Genomic DNA, 20,251 nt, shown 5'->3' on the forward strand with positions numbered 1-20,251 from the left:
TGATAGAGTAAGAGGTACGTTTAGAAGTCTAAAGTCACTAGCGACATCTATGACAGATTAATTTAAATTACCCGGTATGTCGTCTCAGAGAGAAGGTACGTCGCGACGTGCCGTTCGTCACTCCGAATTCACTTACCATTTTGAGATGGCAGCTCCTTAAATGGATCATAGGTTACTTCATAATGGCGACGTCAGTGTTTGTTACGCAAGTGCGTGTCTATCTTGGATTGTCACAATTAATGCGAAATACTCTGATTAAAATTAATCCAGTCTCCAACACGTGTATTTTATTTCTAACCTAAAGCCTAACCTAACGCAATATACGTCTGCATCAAATCAGTGTAAAAGGAATTCATTTCTTATTTAATACCTAAAGAGGTTCATACTTAGAGAGGTTAGAAAATATAAAGAATGAGGTGATTATTACAATTTGCTAATTATTATATTATTTATTTTAGGCTATCGAAAAACAAAGTTATAAGACGAATCATAAGAAGAAGTATTTTTTAATATAAAATTCAATAAATATTACGTTAAAACTATTATTACAGTGGTTATAACATACCACAAGAAAGGGGATTGAAATATTCTTCGGTGAAAATTAAGTTTTCACGGTTAAGCTGATTAAATGTACTCTTTAGACACTCCAGTGCATCTTTTATTATCAAAGACACTTACAGAAATACGTTAAACCATTCGCTAATTTCTCAAACAAAGTAATGAAACTCCTTTGACAACGTCATGCCACTTATCATTCTGGATAGAACAAAGTGCAGCAAGTGTACTCGAAATGATTGTTGCTAACAAAAGCTGAGCGTAAAATTGAACGACCATCGACATCAGTAATGCGAGTGGAAATATCGGAGCATCGAGAATTGCTGTTCTTACTTTTTTTTCGGTACCGATAATCAGCGACGTGCGTTACATGTGCCTTTTGAGGCTCGCATTTCGTTCGTAAAGAGAACGCATTTCTGACATTTCAGAGTTTAATAATACATTAATAATTTGAAATATGCGTAAAGGAATTAAAATTTATGTACAAATGTTTTTATCATTATAATTTCATTATAAAAATGATACTACGAACAAAGTGTAAGTTAGATTTGACATTTGATACCAATTAGTAGCACACGTGATCCTTTATCATTTTAGTATCGCTCTTGACATCGTTGATTTATACACACATGTACAAATAAATTGATTGACATAATTTGTACATATTTATACACATTTGTATTTGTCATTAATTTTCTCTTAACAAAATAATATTTACGATAGCAAATCGAGTAATGAGTTTAATTTATGACATATATTATAATTGACTAATTTAATATTTATTTTATCAAATTATTTTATCAAACGTTACAAAATAGGTTATGTATAATAGTGTAAATGAGAATGGATTTAATATTAGTTTTAATACAAAATAATGGATTTTAATTAGTTTAAATTGTACCAAAGATACAAATATTTATTATTAATCATTATCGATGAAATAACAAACTTTATAGTAGTATCGCATAGTATTAATATAATATTTCTATAGATTTATATACAAGAATTTCTTAAATCATTTCTATTGTAAGAACTAGTTATATTTAATCCCTATTATACATAATTAATAGTTTCAATATCTTCACTCCACCACTCAAAATTAATCATTCTTTTTAAAACGTATTAACAAGAAATATAAGACTAGGAACCTAAATTGTCACAAACACAAACTAATGCAGAATAAAAAGAAATATTATCTATGCACAGAATTTATCCATTGAACAGAACAGTTGCTAAAGGTTTTTGTTGTTTCAGAGCCTCGGCGGACTTCAGGAGGACTGGAAGAAAAAGTGGCCTGTCATGAACGGATTCCAAGCACTTCTGACGTTCCTCAGCATCATCGTGACCGCGGATACCGCTCCATCGGAGAAGCACAACGGGCCCGGAAACGTATACCATGGTAGGTAAGTGCACTCACAGCCTGTTACAATCCACAGCCAGCGAATCCTCAGCCAGATGTACTCTGCCACGCGAACTGTTCACCCAGCAGGCCATCTCAGTCGACCTGATTCGATCACTGTTCTCCCCCGTGTCCTCCGGCTGTCTCGCTTGATTACCCGAGTTTGCCATCTCGCTAACAAATGCCCCATAACTTTCCCGACACGTTCTTTCGGTCTTCCGCTCCCTCGACCGTGTCACCGAGGATTTTCCTTTGCCGAACAGGGACCACCAGGGACGATCGTATTACGCTGTTTCTTGCAGGAACTTGCAGCTCTTTGTCTTCGGGAATAAGTTTCTTCCTGATTCGATCGATGATTAAAGTTTAGTGGACACGGCGACCGAATTGCTTAGCAGGGGATTTGTTCAGAGTTGGGGTAGTACAGGTATCTCACGTTGGGGGAGTAGCGTTGCTATGGCGGCGATGGGAGCTAACATGACTAAATCCTTCTTCAGTTTTTGACTACCTCCATTAGTACTGAGTACACCTAATCGATGGGTGCCGATTAACGGTATTTTACAATCTCGTGAATTTTATACACTTTTATTATAGGTAAAAAAGTTTGGTAATCGGACTGTACAAATTTAGCTTACAAAGTTGATTTTCTATGAGATACCCGATTTATACACTGGTCATGAATTTCATGCTATGCTTTAATTTTAGGTACCTTCAAAAAGAATTGAAAAATTGATTTTATATTACACTTCAATTATAAATTATTTAATAATTTATTTTATTTAGTATTAACTATGCTTTTCCCGTATTCCAATTTCTTTAGCTGGAGTCACCAAAATTTTCGTATAAAATATTCTCAAAACCGATGTACCTTAATTCCTAACCTTTTCTATACTCTAAATTCATCAGCACTATTCGCCCAGGTCTCCACAGCTAATATTTCTAACCCCATTCCTAGGATCTTTATATTAAACGTTTTTCCTATACTATATATATTCTAACGCAATTCGCAAAGATCCCCGTATGGAATATTTTCAAAACTGTGAAACCGCGTGCAGAAGAGAGCAGAACGTGGAATTTCGTTAGGAACTGCAACGTACCCCCGTTTTACAGTGAACGTTCCTTAACCGAACCTCTTTTCTTCCCGAGTGTTCAGGTACACGAGAGACATACACGAGCCGGAATTTTTGATCCCAAGAAGAGTGTTCAAGGATGGCAGCTTCAACACGTACTCGCTGCCGAATTTCTATGATCGGCAGGAGATCAGCGAGCGTAGGAAGAGGTCGATCGCGGAGGGCGAGCAGGAGTCGGAGAGCGATAAATTGCACCTGGTGCTGCCTTTCAACGGGATCGAGCACCACGTGGAGCTCGACCCGTATCACGAATTCATCTCGCCCGACATGGTGATCGAGACACGCGGCGCCGGCCTGAGGCACAACTTGAACGAGGCTTTGCGATTCAAGAGGGCCGACGATCAGCAGTGCCATTATCGGGGATTCGTTAGGGGCCACGACCCATCTAGGGCTGCTCTTTCTCTATGCGACGGAGTGGTTCGTACATTTTGTTCTTTAAACTTTTTTGTCTTCATATCTTTAAGGTTAGGTTTCATATTCAACCGATCCTAAGCTTTAATGGCCATTTTTCTTATTTTCTACTATTTACTTCTTTCATTCAATTCTGTTCTAGGTAATTTTCTTCAATTTTGAAAATAGGGTCTTCTCATTCTTTTGTTTTGATATCTTTGAGGTTAGATTTCACATGCGATTGATATTAAAGTTCAACGGCCCTTTTGTCTATTTTTCACTCTTCCTTTATCATTCAGTTGTTGTGGATTTAGATCATTTCCTCTGACAAAAATTCAGCATTGAAGAGGTTAATCTGTAGGACATTAATGGACATTTCTTATTTTTGTTAGGGTAAGTAGTAAATAAAGTAGTATTATAATGACCTACAACTAGTATAATGACTTAGATATCTTAGTTTTCTCTTATGATAGTTAATGGTAGTTTTTATTGCTAGCATATAGTTATTAGTTAGTATTACCTTTCCTCTTTATTCAACTGCCTAAAATTTAAATTCAATTGCAGAATTATGCAGAATCATTCTTTTCCACTTTTAATATTCACCCTCGTAGCGGTTAACCTGTTGATCATTTATATTAAAACAAATTAATATAACGCTGTGGTAATATTAATTGTTAGTGTATTTAAATAAACACTATGTATCAAAGTGTGAATTCTATCCAAAAAAAAAAATGTTGCAAAAGGAAGTGAAAATTGTTCTTATGAAGTTCTTATGAAAAATAAAGAAGCATTCTTTTCGTTCCTCCATCTTTATTATACGTCGAAATCAACCAAAAAAAAAATGTTGCAAAAGGAAGTGAAAATTGTTCTTATCAAGTTCTTATGAAAAATAAAGAAGCATTCTTTTCGTTCCTCCATCTTTATTATACGTCGAAATCACAGTATAAAATCAATCACGTAGCCCCCACCATAAACACACGGTTCAAATTAATTCTAACCGATGATTTGCTAATTCTTTAGAGGTTTCGTGTAACTAAGACCATAGACAACCATAGAACACTTTACACGATTGGTTTGCGTCGACACGATACAGTCCCAATAAAGCAAATCCGCACGAGCTGCGTGTTGCGCATGCGCGCGCGCGCATCTCTCGTGCAGACTAATCAAGCCGCTTATTACGCACTTAAGCGAATGCAAATTAATATAAGGTATTTGCATTTAGATCGACGCATGGACGGCCCATGTCGTCGATTCCATGCGACGATCGATCGTAAATTTCGGATCGGGACGAGTCCACGTGATCGTTTGGTCGCGATTCAATCGGATGATACCTCGTCTAATTCCTGTGAGAATTTCGAGAATTCAGCTGCGAAACACGTTGACAAAGTGGCTCTTGCTTTCAGCTTGATGCAATTGCCGCACTGCATTGCGAGACGCGATCTGCATAATCTCCACCTCTCAGTGACAATGATCCGATCTTGCCTGCTAGCCGGAAGGGCGATCACTGCTTGTCACGAAGTAGGGAAACAGTAGACGATAATTGAGGAATATGAATTTCAAATGACTCTCGTATAATCATTTTTCTTAAACGAATTATTTTAAGGAATGTACAAATTAGGTTTCCAAGAGAGGTGAAACTGAAAAACACGATAATAGGTGTCATTAGTTCGTTACTAGATTCCATTAATGGGTAGAAGAATTTACATATATACCTGTATATACGTACAGCCTTGTACGATTTTCCAGAAAATTAATTGTGGAGATGAAGTAGGAAATGAAGACCTTATAAACGTTGCATTTAAAATATTTTATGAGACACCATGGCTATAGGTATTTACGTTGACCTTATCTTCAAATCGAGACTGAATTTAAAAGTTAATTTTATTGGTTATGTTCGAAGGGAAAGTTGCCTGTAAGAGACATACGTAAGGTTAGGTTTTAACTGGAAACATATACATATACTGTAGAAACGATAGAAACGAAAGGAAATTCACAGGAAGAATGCTCACTACTAAACACAATCATAGAAATAGGTCACACGTATTCTCTTTAGTGGCCGAAATGTAAACACGTCTCAAGGCCAGCGTGCTGTGAGGGGGTCAAGGGTAGGGGGAGATTAGACGGTGGATCGGATTACTCCTGCTCCTGTGCAGTCTCGCGAGGCATCTGAACGGACATAACACGATGAAACATTCCACAGAGCCGTCCAAATAAAAGTGAACAAATATCAAACACTTTATAGCAACGTGATAATCGTATATCTACTATACAAGTGCTTAACCATTAACAAGGCTTGTAATCGTGAAACACCCATTTCTGTCGTCGTATTTATCTACACTGCACTTCACACCTTCAATTATTATTCGCGACACGATCATTTTGAAGAATTGAAAACTTCCAAAGCTGGAGATGTTGAAAGGCGAAGATGCAATCGTAACTTAAAAGACTTCTAGGTTAACGTTTCCAGGCGTGCTGTTACACAGGACAGGCGAAGTTACTCGAATCATGTGACTACCGGTGAATCGGATTGGCTACGGGTACGTTATTGAATCGGTAAATTTTCGCGAATATCGAAGCGGTGCGCAGGCCTCTCTGTCCACCGGACTACAATTTGCCGTGAATTACCGAAGGCCTGTTTGTTTGCACTCCGGGTAGGCTCGGACGCGTTTTGAATTATACCGTTAGCTCTAGCCACGATAAACGTTGCACAACCGATCCCCGTAATTAAGATCGTTGGATTGTAATTTCCGAGGCGTGCGCGCGTAATTTCGCGATTCCGCGAATGGAAATTCGGTAGGCTTAACCTCTTAAGCGGCCAGTTCGCTTGCCGGAAGCACGCTCTGCAGGTGTTATTGGTAACTATCAAAGGCGGGTTAACTTGACATATTCGCGGCAAATGTAAAATATCGTAACTGAATAACGAATTACGTATGCACATAATATATCGAAATATGCAAAATATATGCATAATAAATCGAGAAAATTTATTTCTTATTATTTAAATTATAATATATTACAATGATATTTTTTCGAAATCTATAGTCTTTCTGTTACATATTGTTGAGGAAATATATTTCAGGTCATGTTGCACTTTGACATTGTTAAAACGCTACTAATTTCAAACGAAATATCAAAGCTATTTATTTCGGATTAACGTTATTTGAAATTTATTCATATTTTTATGTGCATATTAATATTCATAAAAATAAAATTTACGTTTAACCTTGTATCCGCAATCGTCGGATATATTTTCCATTTGTAGAAGAAATATTCAATCTGTAAAATATGCAGAATAAAATCTATAGTTTTAGAATGCCCCAAGGATGAAAAGGATTTTCATCTAGGCCTCATAACCTTACCTATTTTTCATAAAAATATGCATTTGCATAAACATCCGCTGTTTAGTCGTAACCTGCACCTCACACTGTTATTAAACAACAGGAAACCCAAAGATGTTCTCCGATAAATACGCAAACGATTTAAATGATCGATTTTGAGTTCGTGTGCGTAGCCTTTAACACTAGAATTACCAAACCAGTCAAATCGACTGGTTTCAGGCTTCCTGTTTCCACAGACACTGGAAACATGCAGCTGCGTTTAACAAAATTAACGTGGACTTTTATCGACAGATCATAAATTCTTATTTCTTTTTATTATACCTATGTGTACTATATTTAGATACAGGTCGATAGTTCCAACTCTAAAGTTCCGTGACAAGTCAACTCGTCTTACGTACTGGTCGAGCATTTTCCAATGACGAGCTCGATGGGCAAGAAACGTGGTCACGTGGGCCACTCATACACTCGCGCATCCTTCTCGAAAGCAAAACCCCGATTACAAGTTCGGCATCGTTCGGCTGTCGTTCGTTCGGTGATCATTCGAGTGGTGGGGGGTGCGTAATTGCGTCTTGCTTAAGCCTCGTCCACCGTGGTTCCGCGTTCGGTATCTTATTTACAATAACGTTGATTAATGAGAAGTCGATAAGTGCCTGTGGATCGCGTGCAGGTTGGCTACGTGCAAACTAATCACGGTCGGTACTTCATCGAACCAGCGCACGAAACTGAGCCACAGGAGGACGGACAGCACGTACACATCGCTTACAAGAGGGATGCTACGCACAGAAATAAGGAGGGCCAGGACACATCGGAAAGGCGCTGCGGGACTAGCGGTAAGTAGCCATTGTTTCTATAACCTTTATCGAGTCTCTCGTCGAGGGTAACGTCTCACTGGGAATTTTCGAATTTTTAAAATAAATTTTAGAAGAAATCTGATACGTGAGAATTGTAAACTATGGAACGTATAAAAATACAATTTTTTTGTTGTTCTTCGCGGGTAGACAAGTGGGAAGTGGCGTGGGCGGAACAATTGGCCAACCGACAGAAACGCCTAATGGAGGATAATCCCGGCGAGCAGAAAAAGATTGCGTCTCATACCCACAGTATTCATCGTTACATAGAGATTGGGTTGGTCGCGGACAGGAGGTTTCTCGACTATTATAACAACAGCAACTACGAACAGTACCTGTTGACTATCATGAACATGGCGGCGGATTTTTATCACGACAGATCTGTGGGCAATCAAATAGACGTGGTCGTCGTACGGATGATATATTTGGAGAAGGAAAAAGAAGAGGTAATATGAAACTAACGAGAGGAAAAGTGTAAGGATAGGCTGGATGTCGATTAAATTTATCTTATCGGTGAATGTAAGGAAAAAGAGAATGTAAACATTTACGCACTTGGTTCAGTTCCTTATAAAATTGATTGTATTTAATTTAAAACTAAGAAAATAAGCAAATGTAAATTATTAGATTCTCATTGTCTCACTAAATCTATCCACGTAAAACATGGTAGAGTCGGGTACGAGGTATTTTATCAATAGGATTTTACCCGTAGATAGATTTGCTTATTAGTCCTGCAGCTGAAGATACATTGAACAGTTTTGCCAAATGGGCCCAGAAGATGAATCCTAAGGATCACTCGCACCCCAACCATTTTGATATAGCGGTTCTCGTAACCAGGTAAAATCTTATCCCGAATGTTCCTTAAAAATCGATTTTTAAATTTTACATTTGTTTTTCTAATATCCTATCTTCCATGTTTCCAGTCTCCTCTAGCTTCTGATTTTCTTAAACCTTCTGAACCTAATCTGAAGTGTAAAACTGTATTTATATACCTTTAACCCTTTTGATTTGGGGTGATTACCCATTGATCATAGACCTAGCTGATGTCATGCCTATCAGATATAGGGCAGGAAGGGTTGGTCAATCTAGGTTGATGGTGACCTCTTCTATATTAGTTAATTGGATTGAAACACATCCAAGATTTTCTTAACATCGATCACTATAGTAGTAGCTGTCCCGTAGCCTCTAAGTCAAGAATTACATTTACACTCACATATTCCTAGATGAGTAAATAATGTTGTCTTGAAATATCAATGAATCGACGTGTTTCAGGTACGATATTTGCGCAGAAGTAACTCAGTGTGAACTGATGGGATTAGCATTCGTCGGGACAGCCTGTGAGCCCCAAAAGGCAGCCTGCATCAACGAAGACAGTGGCTTAGCGCTTGGAATCGTAATTGCCCATGAAGTTGGTCACGTGTACTGTCCATACACGTTTCTTTGCTATCTCTTCATTTCTATCGGTATCTTTTAACCTTTGCGAACTTGACACTGTCGGTTATGAATCTTCGCGAATATATAACGGATATTTCTGCAAATGTACATATACTTTTATACGAAGTAGATGAAATTGTGCGACATGCAACAAATAGTACCACGTTTTGTCATTAGAGGATTCTAAAAATATAGCATTTAGTTTCTATATTTAAAAAATGTAATAAATTTTGTTCATATATTCAGCCCATTTCTATATACTACACCTGCATAAATATCCGTTGTCCACTCATGAAATTCGAATTCAATGCTTTCTTTGAAGTCGTTTATGGAATGTGTTTATTTTAATTAAGTCCTATTTTGAACCGTTCTCTATTTTTTAATGAACATGCTACAAACACTGTGCATATTTGGACGATTTTAACAGCATGGGGTTAATAAAAACGGGAACCGTGTCTAATAGGATTTTCTGGAAATATTTCATTCAGTCTATTGTGGTGCAATTTATAAAAGATAACACGAATTTTCAGGATGGGTTGTTCACATGATACCCTCGAAATCAGTGGTTGTCCATCTCAGGATAAAGACACGAGTTACTTCATTATGTCACCCTACGTCTACCTCTTCACGATCAGATGGTCAACTTGCAGCAAAAAATTCATCACTAACCTGCTAGAGTAAATTTTTCAAGTCTGTTCGATGTTATTTTCACCTGCCTTGCCCTATTGCTAGTTGAAGGTCTCGTATCGATTGATTAGTAGCGGCTTAGGCGAGTGCTTGAACGACAACCCGAGAAGTCCGTCAGAGAAATTCAAGTATCCGAATATGTTGCCTGGAGCTATGTATGATGGCGACTTTCAGTGTCAAATGAAATTTCCTGGGTCGACGCTTTGTGCAGGTGGCGGGGTACGATTCGCCATTCACTGTTACTATTTACAATAAGGGTCCTCAATGTGAGGTACCTTCACAGGTATCATGTAATTTATGAATACAAAATTGAATATATATATACAGGATACTCCCTTAAATCTTTCTATTCCAATATTGTATTTTTTATTATATTTTCGTTACGTTTTTCCAACTATACAAGATCAGTCACATATAGGTTTTTAGGTGATACAAGAAGTACAAAAATTTGAGAACCCTATGACTATTCAAAGGGTCTCATGAAAAAGTTTAATTCAGTAAAATTATAAAAAATGGAATAAAATATTGAAATCGGCTAGTTTGCACAGTAAGAAAATAATTATATTAAGATAGAGTTTTTTGTATTAATCCATTACAGAATTAGATTCGAGCTTCCTCTGACGTATCAAATGCGTTTTCACATCTGGACCGATTCAATTATACCGGCGAGGAGCGTGGGAAATAGAATCTAATTTCTTCATAATGAAAATTACTCTCTCCCTTATATATTTCGTTATACCGTTCCTCAAAGAATAATTCGATTGTCCTTGTTCCCATTGCTAATCTACGGTTCACGTGTTTCAGGCAAAGATGTGTAGCCAACTGTGGTGTGCAGTCAACAAAACCAGCTGTCTCACGCGCGGTTCACCCATGGCTGATGGAACAAAATGTGGCGAGAACAAGGTTTGTTCATTGAATTTGGTGAGAACAATTATATGGCAGTATTAATCATCATTGTGAATATTATCACATTTTAACTATTTAGGGCATTATCTGTTAAGAAACGTTCTACCTGTTTTTGATGTATTTATACACAACCAGTTTTCAGATTTCTCTCATTGTTAGTTTTGTTATAGATTTAATCAACATGTATTTAACCCCTTCCCCTACAATATCGTGTGAGACTCGTGGTAAGGAAATCGGACCAAATTTGAGTATCACGTGTGAGAGCCGTAGTTCGTAGATAGGGCCCAATGTAAACGGCACGGGTCAGGTTCGTGGTTCATTTTTGAAGAGGTCGTGTACAACGTTACGTCTTGACTATGGCACGCGCCATCAGAACTTAAATGGTAAGGCAAGGGGTTAATAAATACATGGAAATAAATGTAGGACAATTATGATAATGTAGGACGGAATTATATCCAGAGCTGTCGTAATTTAAATTAAAATTCCTATGCAATCAGAGACTTCTTCTTATCTTAAAATCCAGGTGCTCCAAAGAGTTAAACGTCCTCTTAGCTGTTTCTTTGTTCGTTTCACCATTAGTGTCTATTTCTCCTCTTTTCTTTTTTTTTCTTTTATGAGAAAAATTCTTACGTTTTTCATTCAGAGAGATTACTCGCGAATTTTTTATACAGCATATAAAAGTTTCGTAACTGCCATTTTCCTCGCCCAGCAAAGGATTATAGCGCGAAATGTAAGAGTAGAGGGCGTAGTCGAAACGGAATAATTTAAAATTTCCATGATGCGTCGTAACTCACGCGAAAGGCGCACAAAGCATGCCATAACAATGCGAATGCAGCCGGAAATATTCGTACGAGTAACAGCCCTCGTGAAGTCTCGATCTGTCGTAGAAAATGTAAGATATGGTTCCCAGTTGGATTCTAAGAACGACGTATCACGTTTCGCGAACTTGCAGCTTTTAAAGTACGCGATTATCTTGAAATTGTCCTACCCGACATTTTGGCAGTAATTAAACTTTCTAAATTGATCAGTAATAAGAATAATAATATTCACTATTATTGTAAAATACTGTCATAAAACGGTACCAGTAAATCTAACCGAATTTACCAGAATCACGATACGACTCGCATCAAGGTGTGAAGTTTAAACGGATTACAGATTAAGAAATACGTAATCGGAAATAAAAATTAAAGAAAACTCCATCAGAATTTTTTTATCCTACGATTTTCTTTTCTTTTTTTTTTCTTGTAAAGTTATTAAAAAAGAAAATCGTTATTTGTTGAATACAAATTTTATTTCTGTCGACGGCGTTATGTCCAACATGGTGTGGAATGGGTTAATACCAGCGCATTCCGTTCCGCAAAATTTTTCGTAAAATTTTCCGCAAAAAGACAATAGCAAGCGAAGAGCGTTTCGCGAGGAAACGAGCAGTGGAATAAAGAACTCGCCTGTATTCAGTGGTGCATTCACAAGGAATGCGTGGACATGGGCACCCGACCGAAGGCGGTGAACGGTGGCTGGGGCCAATGGGGTCCCATGGGCACTTGCAGTAGAACCTGCGGCGGTGGCTTGAAATACGCCGAGAGGGAATGTGACAATCCGCCGCCCGCCAACAAAGGCAGATATTGCATCGGAGAGAGGAGGAGGTTGGCCATTTGCAACACCGTGGTAAATTCTACTGTCTTTCCGGCCGAATCACCCGTGTGATACCGTTTCGACGGTTCCCCGTCCCTTTCTAACTTTATTTCTTTCCCTCTACTGTATTTTCCTTTTCTCCGCGCTCCTGTGCTCTATTTTATCTTAAACTGCACGCTGGATATTGTTTTGCCGCTTTAGTTTCTTTTTTTCTCTATCTCTTTTGGTTCCGAGCAAGAAAGGATATTTGATAGTGAAAACAAAATTTTCAAAAGCAATTACGAGACTTTCACGATTCTCTTGTTAGAAATAATGGAAGAATAAAAACACGTGCAACTTCGTTGTTATTTCAGGTTTATTTGTGCTCTTTCACAATGGCGATACGTGATAAGGGATATAGGTTAGGTATACGCAGTGGCGGGTCTAGCAGGTCTGGATGGGGCGACCACCTTCCCCTCCGAGCTCAGAGTATAATTTAAAAATATTTTATTATTCCTGTTTTATTTACTAAGACGTATTGTAATTATTGTGATATTTTATATTGTATAAATAATTAATACAAATTTAATTATTTAAACTACAGTATCAGATAAAAATGTTAAAATATAGGTTACAAACAAATTTTAAATCGTTTGAAAAGGATTAAAAATGTATGTACCTTTGGATATTTTTCCCATTTCCCCCCAGAAAGCTCCTGAATTTACTTCCAAGTATACATATGTCTATAGAAACATTTAATAATGACAGTGTCCCGATACTGATTCTGCGTAGCTAGGTTCCTTAGTTGATACCGATTACGTCTGTGCAGAAGCAGCTCATGAAACAAAGGAATCAAATCCATCATTTACATGAAAGATAAGTGGGAATAATGAAAAAATGTGTTGGGATCTTCTGACATATCGTGTGAACACTGTATAGCACGAGTATCGTACTATGTTTCCTCTTTAATGGTTCGTAAACTATACATTTAGGCAACTTACTTATTCTTGAATCACTTTCGATATAAATCTAATCAGGAACGGAGAATTTTAATTGCCTTCTCTATAGGGGTAATTTTAATTTAAAGTTTCCTTCAGCCTAAACTTCGTAGCCTAGTTTCACGGAAATCTAGTTAGATGTACAAAATCGCGTGCACCCACATGTACATGTGCGCATGCTTGATCGTGAGATACCATAGTACTCCTATTTTCTTCATACATAATAGCTTATTTTTGGAACGATTTAGAACTCTACTGTTTAATTTTCATTGTAATTTTATATAATGATGTAAGATTGTATTGGTCAGTATGATATTTATTAACTAATATTGTGCTTATTTCATACTCATTGCCGATAGACTTTCTTTCTTTTATCATTTCACGGTTGTCGTTTGACGCTCCACTGTAAGATACATGTGTCTGAATTTAAATAAATGGCACGTGATATAAACTGGATGTCGATGTTGAGGTAATTTCTCCATCCTGTAACATCAACGAGTTCATTAAAAACGGCAGATAAAATTTTAGAAAGAATCGGAAATAATATTCTCTTTCGATTTATGTCGTAAATATACGCTTATCAACACGCTTAAACGATTGCCAATGCATTACTCTTCTACGCTTTCTCTATCCCGTGTTATTAATCCTTTACTGTACCTTTAACTCTAACACTTTCTGTTAATTCATCACGCTTCTTGCTACGGTGATCGGTAACCTTTGTGGCAGCGATGTATCCTTCCGATGAAAAAAGAAAGAAATGATGCTCTATTGTGCAGCCCTGCGATCCTAAAGAACCGTCGTTTCGAACGCTGCAGTGTAAGTACCACGACTATAGCAAGTTCCTGAGCATCAAAGGCAACCATACATGGACCGTGTACAATGATCCGAAATTAGATCCCTGCGGGTTGTACTGCATAAATGAACTTATGGAATTTCTCCAAGTCGAACCAGTGGCGAATGATTCGACCCCCTGCAAGCCTGGGACGAATAACATGTGTATTTCTGGAATATGTAGGGTAAAAGAATATCACATCTGTCTTCTTTTCTGAACTTTGTTTTTTTCATTATGTATGATAATGCGAATTATTTCAAGAGACTCACCCTCTTCTGTACCGCATTCAGTCAACAACTAAAGACGACTGGGTTTGATTCGGCAATTGTCGGCTATGACCGTAAGAATGTATTCGGCAATTGTCGGCTATGATCGTAAGAATGTATTCGGCAATTGTCGGCTACAATCGTAAGGATGCATTCGGCAACTGTCGGCTGTATTCGACGATCGTACCGAAGAGATTGAGTTTACGTATTTTTGCGTATTAACAACTAGAAAAGGTTTTGTTTTTATATATAAATTTGATATAATTTTATACGTTTATCTATATATTTTTTGAAAGTTCGTCATTTTTGCGTTTCCTATTTTCAGGTTTTTTATTATATTCGTCAATCATTATTATTATATTATATTATAGAACCGGTCTTTACATTTATTGAAAATCTATAGCTCGATTAGGAACTAGTGACAGGCAAGGTTCAAAGATATGCGACGTTACATTTTGCACGAATATAGACGTAAAATATTACGTAGGCGAATAGTGTAACTCCTCGTTGCTAATTTTTCTGACAGTTTCATACGTTCTGTGGCGGTGTGTTTCAAGATAAAGGAAGTTTACGAATTGATTTAGAAAGTAAGACGTTGGAAATGCAAATGTATTAAAACAACGTGAATTAAATGAGGAAACAGGCAGACGTATTCACGTGATCTACAGTGAAGGAGCATGGCGTATAACACTCGTTATAGAAAGGAACGAGAAAGATGCCTTGGTTTGGAAATTATTCTCTCCATACCATTCGCGCATACCTTTGCATACCTTTCATCAGCTTTTCATTAATTATATTTTACAGCTCGAAGCATTCTGGAAGGAAATTTAGTAATAGCTCTAATTGAAATACCTATCCTTTTTAACGTAATTAAAGGAGATGAGAATTATATCAGTTATAAATTAACTCTTTGTAAGATCATGTGACTTGGAGTTTATATGTATATTTATATTTTTTAATACTCGCTTCAACCATTTGATTACTATATGAATAATTCATTTTTTCGTTTTTTTTTTTTGGTAAAGATCATCAGACTCTAATTTTTAAATCGTTTAATTCCATAGTCTTAGTCTATTCTGTAGTTGATTAGAAATAATTCATTAGCATATTGTAATTAGGAATTACAATTTATTAATTAAATAGCGTATTATCAATGGTATGATATGGGGTACCATCAATACTCGTACATATTGATGAGTATGTGTGAGTCACACCTATTATTACGTTTAGTGTATTTTAATGCGGATTTTATTATAAATTAAAGAATTGTTTTTTTAGCACATAATAAAAAGAAAAGATAGAATTTTTACAAATGAGTGTTTTTGCGTATTAATATAATTTTATCATATGATGTTACAGACGGTTGGTTGCGATTGGGTGTTAGATTCGAATGCCGTCGAGGACAAATGTGGAATTTGCAAAGGCGATGGTACAAAATGCAAGAAAATAAAGGGTTTCTATAATGACACGACACCTGTAGACCGTAAATCATATTTCTTTTTATTATACAATTTTTCAATACTTTACATTACTTTAGATTATAATTTGATTATTCTTAAACTAATTTTTTGTACTCGATTAAATTTTTGGGTAGACAGCTCGTATTAACCTCAACAAATTTTTGTAAAATATTTTCGCGGCGATTTTGATGATAGAAATTTATATTGATATAAATATTGCAAGAATATTTCAAATGCTAAATTCTATGAGATATATTCAACGTTGTCTATTCAATGATTTTACAGTGTAAAGAGTTTTAAAGCAGAGCAAAATACTGATGAATAATTGGAAAATGTTTCAGGACACACAAAGGTAGTTACTATTCCTAAAGGTGCTCGAAGCATACACATATCTGAACGAGCAAGAAATAAAAATGCACTGTCAGTAAGACTCGAGAAAAACGAAACTGCTTACTGTTTGAATGCTGGACTGTAATTATTTTTATTATTAACAAACTAATTTTTACATTTTAGAAGTTTTCCGTGTATAATTTAAATTTAGAAATTAACTTGTAGCTCTATAGTGTTTTCTGACTTTTTTTTTATCAGTAAAAACCAAAATAGATTAATTGTATACTAAGCAACTTTTTAACAATCACAGGAGACTAGAAAGAAGTGGCGACTATTCGTGTGCAAAAGCCGTTCTGGTATACTTGATTCCTGAACCAGATAGAGAGGAAATTGAAATAAAGGGACCTATCGCGGAAGATATTCGAGTAGAAGTACGTCGCGTACTACTCTTATTCCATTTCATATGCAAATTAAAATCGTAAATCAACATTGGATTCATTCTTTTATCATTTTTTCGCCATGAGCAAGGAACATAGATAAAATTAAAATGTATCAAACGAATTACGATACATCTCTTGCAAGTAATAGAAAATAGGTTAGATAGTGTTAAGAGGTTGCGAATTACATACGAATGTTCGTCATTATACGGCACCTTGATCCTAAATACGCACATTAATGATTCATTGTGATGGCAATTTTAGTACGTGTACTACCAACCGTACTCGAATCCTGGGATCAATTATGAATATTACGTGATGTCAGGTGATACATCATATACACCGAAATACATATGGGATTTCACAGAATGGACCGGCTGCAATGCAAAATGCGGTGGCGGTACAATGGTAATTTGAATATCTAAGTCGGTTTAATGACGTATAGGGAAATCATTATCGTAGATCCGGAAATACGCTGAATTTAGGTTACCGTGGAAATAACTTCCATGTTATATTTCCTTCTCCACTACAGATCGTTTCTTATGTCGATAAGTTATTATATATAAATTGGTTAATCATAACTGTTTAATTATATATTTCTTCCCATTTCCATTCGATATACTTGTCTTTATCTACGATAATATTCGATTAGATGTAAAAGTAACGTCAAAAGAACGATTGGATGTTTGTTTACCTGATTTAGATCTCAGAGGCTACGTGCATCGAAGAACATGGTGGAAAAGTGAGCGCCGACTTTTGCGAGAGCATACCACGACCAGAACCGAAAAGTCGTATTTGCAATGCTGATCCTTGTATTGCGAAGTACGTGTAGTCATAATTCAAATTTTAATTTAACTCGTATTTTTTGTCGAACAATACCATTGGATAAGTCTTCATCGAGCTTCCAACAGTAAGTGATATGTAGAGTTGAGAAGTTGACTAGCTATCTACAAATGGAATAATACGATTAATCGTATATACTAATATTTCCTTCCGAGACACTACGAAGTAATACGTGTAGTTACGCCAATGTCGTCTTCTATCGCTTTATCTCACTCCATTTCGATATGTTTCTTTTGCTTTCTTTGTCACACGATAGACTTGTAACCGTGATCGCCTTAGCCAATGATGACAATGCGTGTGAGTGTAGGCGTTGCACGATAGCCAATCAGATAGTTTAGCTGTCTTCCCATCTCTGCATATCTTCTGTGCATCGTGCGCAATACTTAGCGAACGTCTATCGTATCTTGAACATGGTTCGATTTAGATGGCTGAACGGAAATTCCATCAATGGTTTATTAACGAGTTTCTTCTGTTGTTATACTGAAATCATGACGTCTCAAGGTGGAGAGTGAGCCAATGGAGTAAATGCAGTGCCTGTGACGGAAAGAAAGGAACGAGACATCGTAAGGTGCAGTGCGTGAGACCGGCTGCGCGCGCAGGTGAAGACGACGTTCAGGCGAATCTGGACGCGTGCAAAGGACGCGTGCCGAAACAAACAGAAGAATGCGTAGGTAAGATGTCAATAGTGTGCCAACCATTTGAAAATTTCAATTTAACGAATAATCCTTTTGCTTTTGTTTCATATTTCAATGATACCTCGATCTTCCTGGAGTCGTACGAATAATCGATCTTTCGCTAAATATTTTCTTCGTTCATTAATCATCGACAACTTAATTGATGCGCCCTGAAAATGCGCGCGGTCATTTATATACAGTGAAAGCTACTTTATTCACGGGTTATTTATTATTTCGTTTCACCGATTCACTGAAAACGCGCATGTTCCCAGGATATGATTTCTTTACTTCGAATAATGGATTTTTGCAATAAATCACGAATGTTGTTCGTATTTTTATAAAATTGACACGTGACATATTGATAAATATCCTAATGAAATATCACGTTTATAGTTGTATTGTCGTTATCGATCGCGTTTCTTCAAAACGTATAGACATACTGCAGCGATTCCTTTTATTTAGTGCTCCGTAGAGACTCGCATACATATTATTCCTCCACGTATACGTATATCTGACAGCGTCGCGTGTAGCTGACTATATGTGGGTGCAAGGCACGAGTGTCGTGGTAAGAGATTTACGGTGTAATGGAAGTAAAATATTGACACTGTGGTGTGAGAAAGAAAGCTGACTGAGACCAGACGAGGGAATCTGTCCAAGTAGACCAAAAACACTTGCTTTGGCCGTATTATAAAGGTATCTCTCCCTTCGTCATCCTCGCTTTTACGTGGCCTCTATTTCGACAACCGTACGTGTCTCCCCTTGAAGCCGTAAATCCAAGACTGATCCAAATCTCGACTTGCCTACCAAACCGATCCTCGTCAAACCTTCGCCTTTCCCTTACAGGCCAAAGACCGTGCAGGAAGCAGTGCCCAAAAAAGGCCCGAAACGTGAACAGAGAAGCCGAGGTCGAGAAGGAGAAGAAGTTGTTGCCTCTGGACGAACAGGACAAGATGGTGGACAAGTTTGTGGACCTGGGCCTGGCCCGGTACCTGGAGAAGGCGTACGGTGTTCCTCGTGATAGCGACGAGATGGAGAAGACGTCTGACACTGCAGACTTCAGAGATCTTCTTCGCGAATGGTCCTTGGTGGACGAAGACAAGAACAAACATGGCGTTTGCGTGCCTAACATAACAACACCCAAGCCAGGGTCGATCATCAAGGACTCTGTACCGATCGAGAATGTGATACTGTTGGAGGCACCGTTCGTAGAGGGGAATCTCCAGTCGAATTTGTCGGATAGGGCGTTCCAGGAAACTGGAGACCTCGTTGGTGTGGGAATCGACACCTCGAAAACGAAAGTTTTTACAGGCGCAGAAGCTGTTCAGAAGATCGAGCAGTTGGAGGGTCATAAGCATACCACACCGCCTAATAGGAAGGAGATTAATACTTATGATAAACTAGCTAGAATCGTGGATTTCGCAAATCACTAATCATTGTTAGAACTGTAACGATTGTATCTGAGCGATTTACACGTAGGATGAGACACGTTGTCCTTCAGGTTACTCGTAAACTGTTGATTGTATAAAGTAATATCTTTAACGGCAGCTACGTAACTCTGGAATATATTGTTTTGTTACCGTTTACTTTTGATATTTAGGTATAGGAATTCAGTTAACTTTTTTTTAGAAATCAATCTGTATTTTCTTGTCGAGAGCTGGAAGAATTTTTTAGTAGATTTTCTGTTACACGTATGCCAATATCTGTCGGCTTTTTTTCGAACAATTCGAGCTAAATTGGAGTGCTTTGTTGTGTACAGTCTAGATCAGCGTTTCTCGATATTTTTGCTTCATGACTCGACATGTTTGTCTGCTACAGTAGCGCGACGCAAGTATCTATTATAAAATTATAACATCACAAAAATTTATAAAATCCGAGTAAATTTCGTTTTTTATTATTTTAATGTAACTTAAAATTAACTTAAAATTTAACTTGACACAATATTGGGTGTCCATCGTGAGTGAAGGAACATCGATTTAAATTTTAGACATAAACGATGAATAATTGTTCAATGTTATGATATAATGTCAGATAATGTCAAAACATCGTATCGTATAAGTATCCACTTCGAAGTATCAAGAAATATAGATAAGTTCTTAACTTATAGTTCTCTGTTAAATAT

The 20,251-nt window shown here is 37.1% G+C and overlaps 1 protein-coding gene across 1 annotated transcript; it reads left to right on the plus strand.

The window, feature by feature from the left end:
* Nucleotides 1-182: 182 nt before the first annotated feature.
* Nucleotides 183-19,562, plus strand: LOC108556253 (A disintegrin and metalloproteinase with thrombospondin motifs 7). Its single transcript, XM_017912265.1, has 19 exons — nucleotides 183-209; nucleotides 1,810-1,958; nucleotides 3,105-3,498; nucleotides 7,477-7,639; nucleotides 7,808-8,103; nucleotides 8,367-8,491; nucleotides 8,927-9,073; nucleotides 9,619-9,765; nucleotides 9,847-9,994; nucleotides 10,580-10,678; nucleotides 12,137-12,346; nucleotides 14,067-14,306; nucleotides 15,748-15,871; nucleotides 16,190-16,319; nucleotides 16,489-16,609; nucleotides 16,880-17,023; nucleotides 17,319-17,437; nucleotides 17,960-18,129; nucleotides 18,976-19,562. Exons 1-19 carry the CDS (start codon nucleotides 183-185, stop codon nucleotides 19,560-19,562), a joined length of 3,540 nt encoding a protein of 1,179 aa, XP_017767754.1.
* The last annotated feature ends 689 nt before the right edge of the window (nucleotides 19,563-20,251 follow it).

This window comes from Eufriesea mexicana, unplaced genomic scaffold (assembly GCF_001483705.2).
Source record: "Eufriesea mexicana isolate 0111107269 unplaced genomic scaffold, ASM148370v2 scaffold320, whole genome shotgun sequence".
NCBI lineage: Eukaryota > Metazoa > Arthropoda > Insecta > Hymenoptera > Apidae > Eufriesea > Eufriesea mexicana.

Bases quoted from the DNA above. Each gene is read 5' to 3' on its own strand.
- LOC108556253 (XM_017912265.1), top strand. From the start codon at position 183: ATGGCGACGTCAGTGTTTGTTACGCAA. The intron at 3,499-7,476 runs GTTCGTACATTT...GATCGCGTGCAG, and splicing joins TTTCTCTATGCGACGGAGTG to GTTGGCTACGTGCAAACTAA. The intron at 12,347-14,066 runs GTAAATTCTACT...TCTATTGTGCAG, and splicing joins TGGCCATTTGCAACACCGTG to CCCTGCGATCCTAAAGAACC.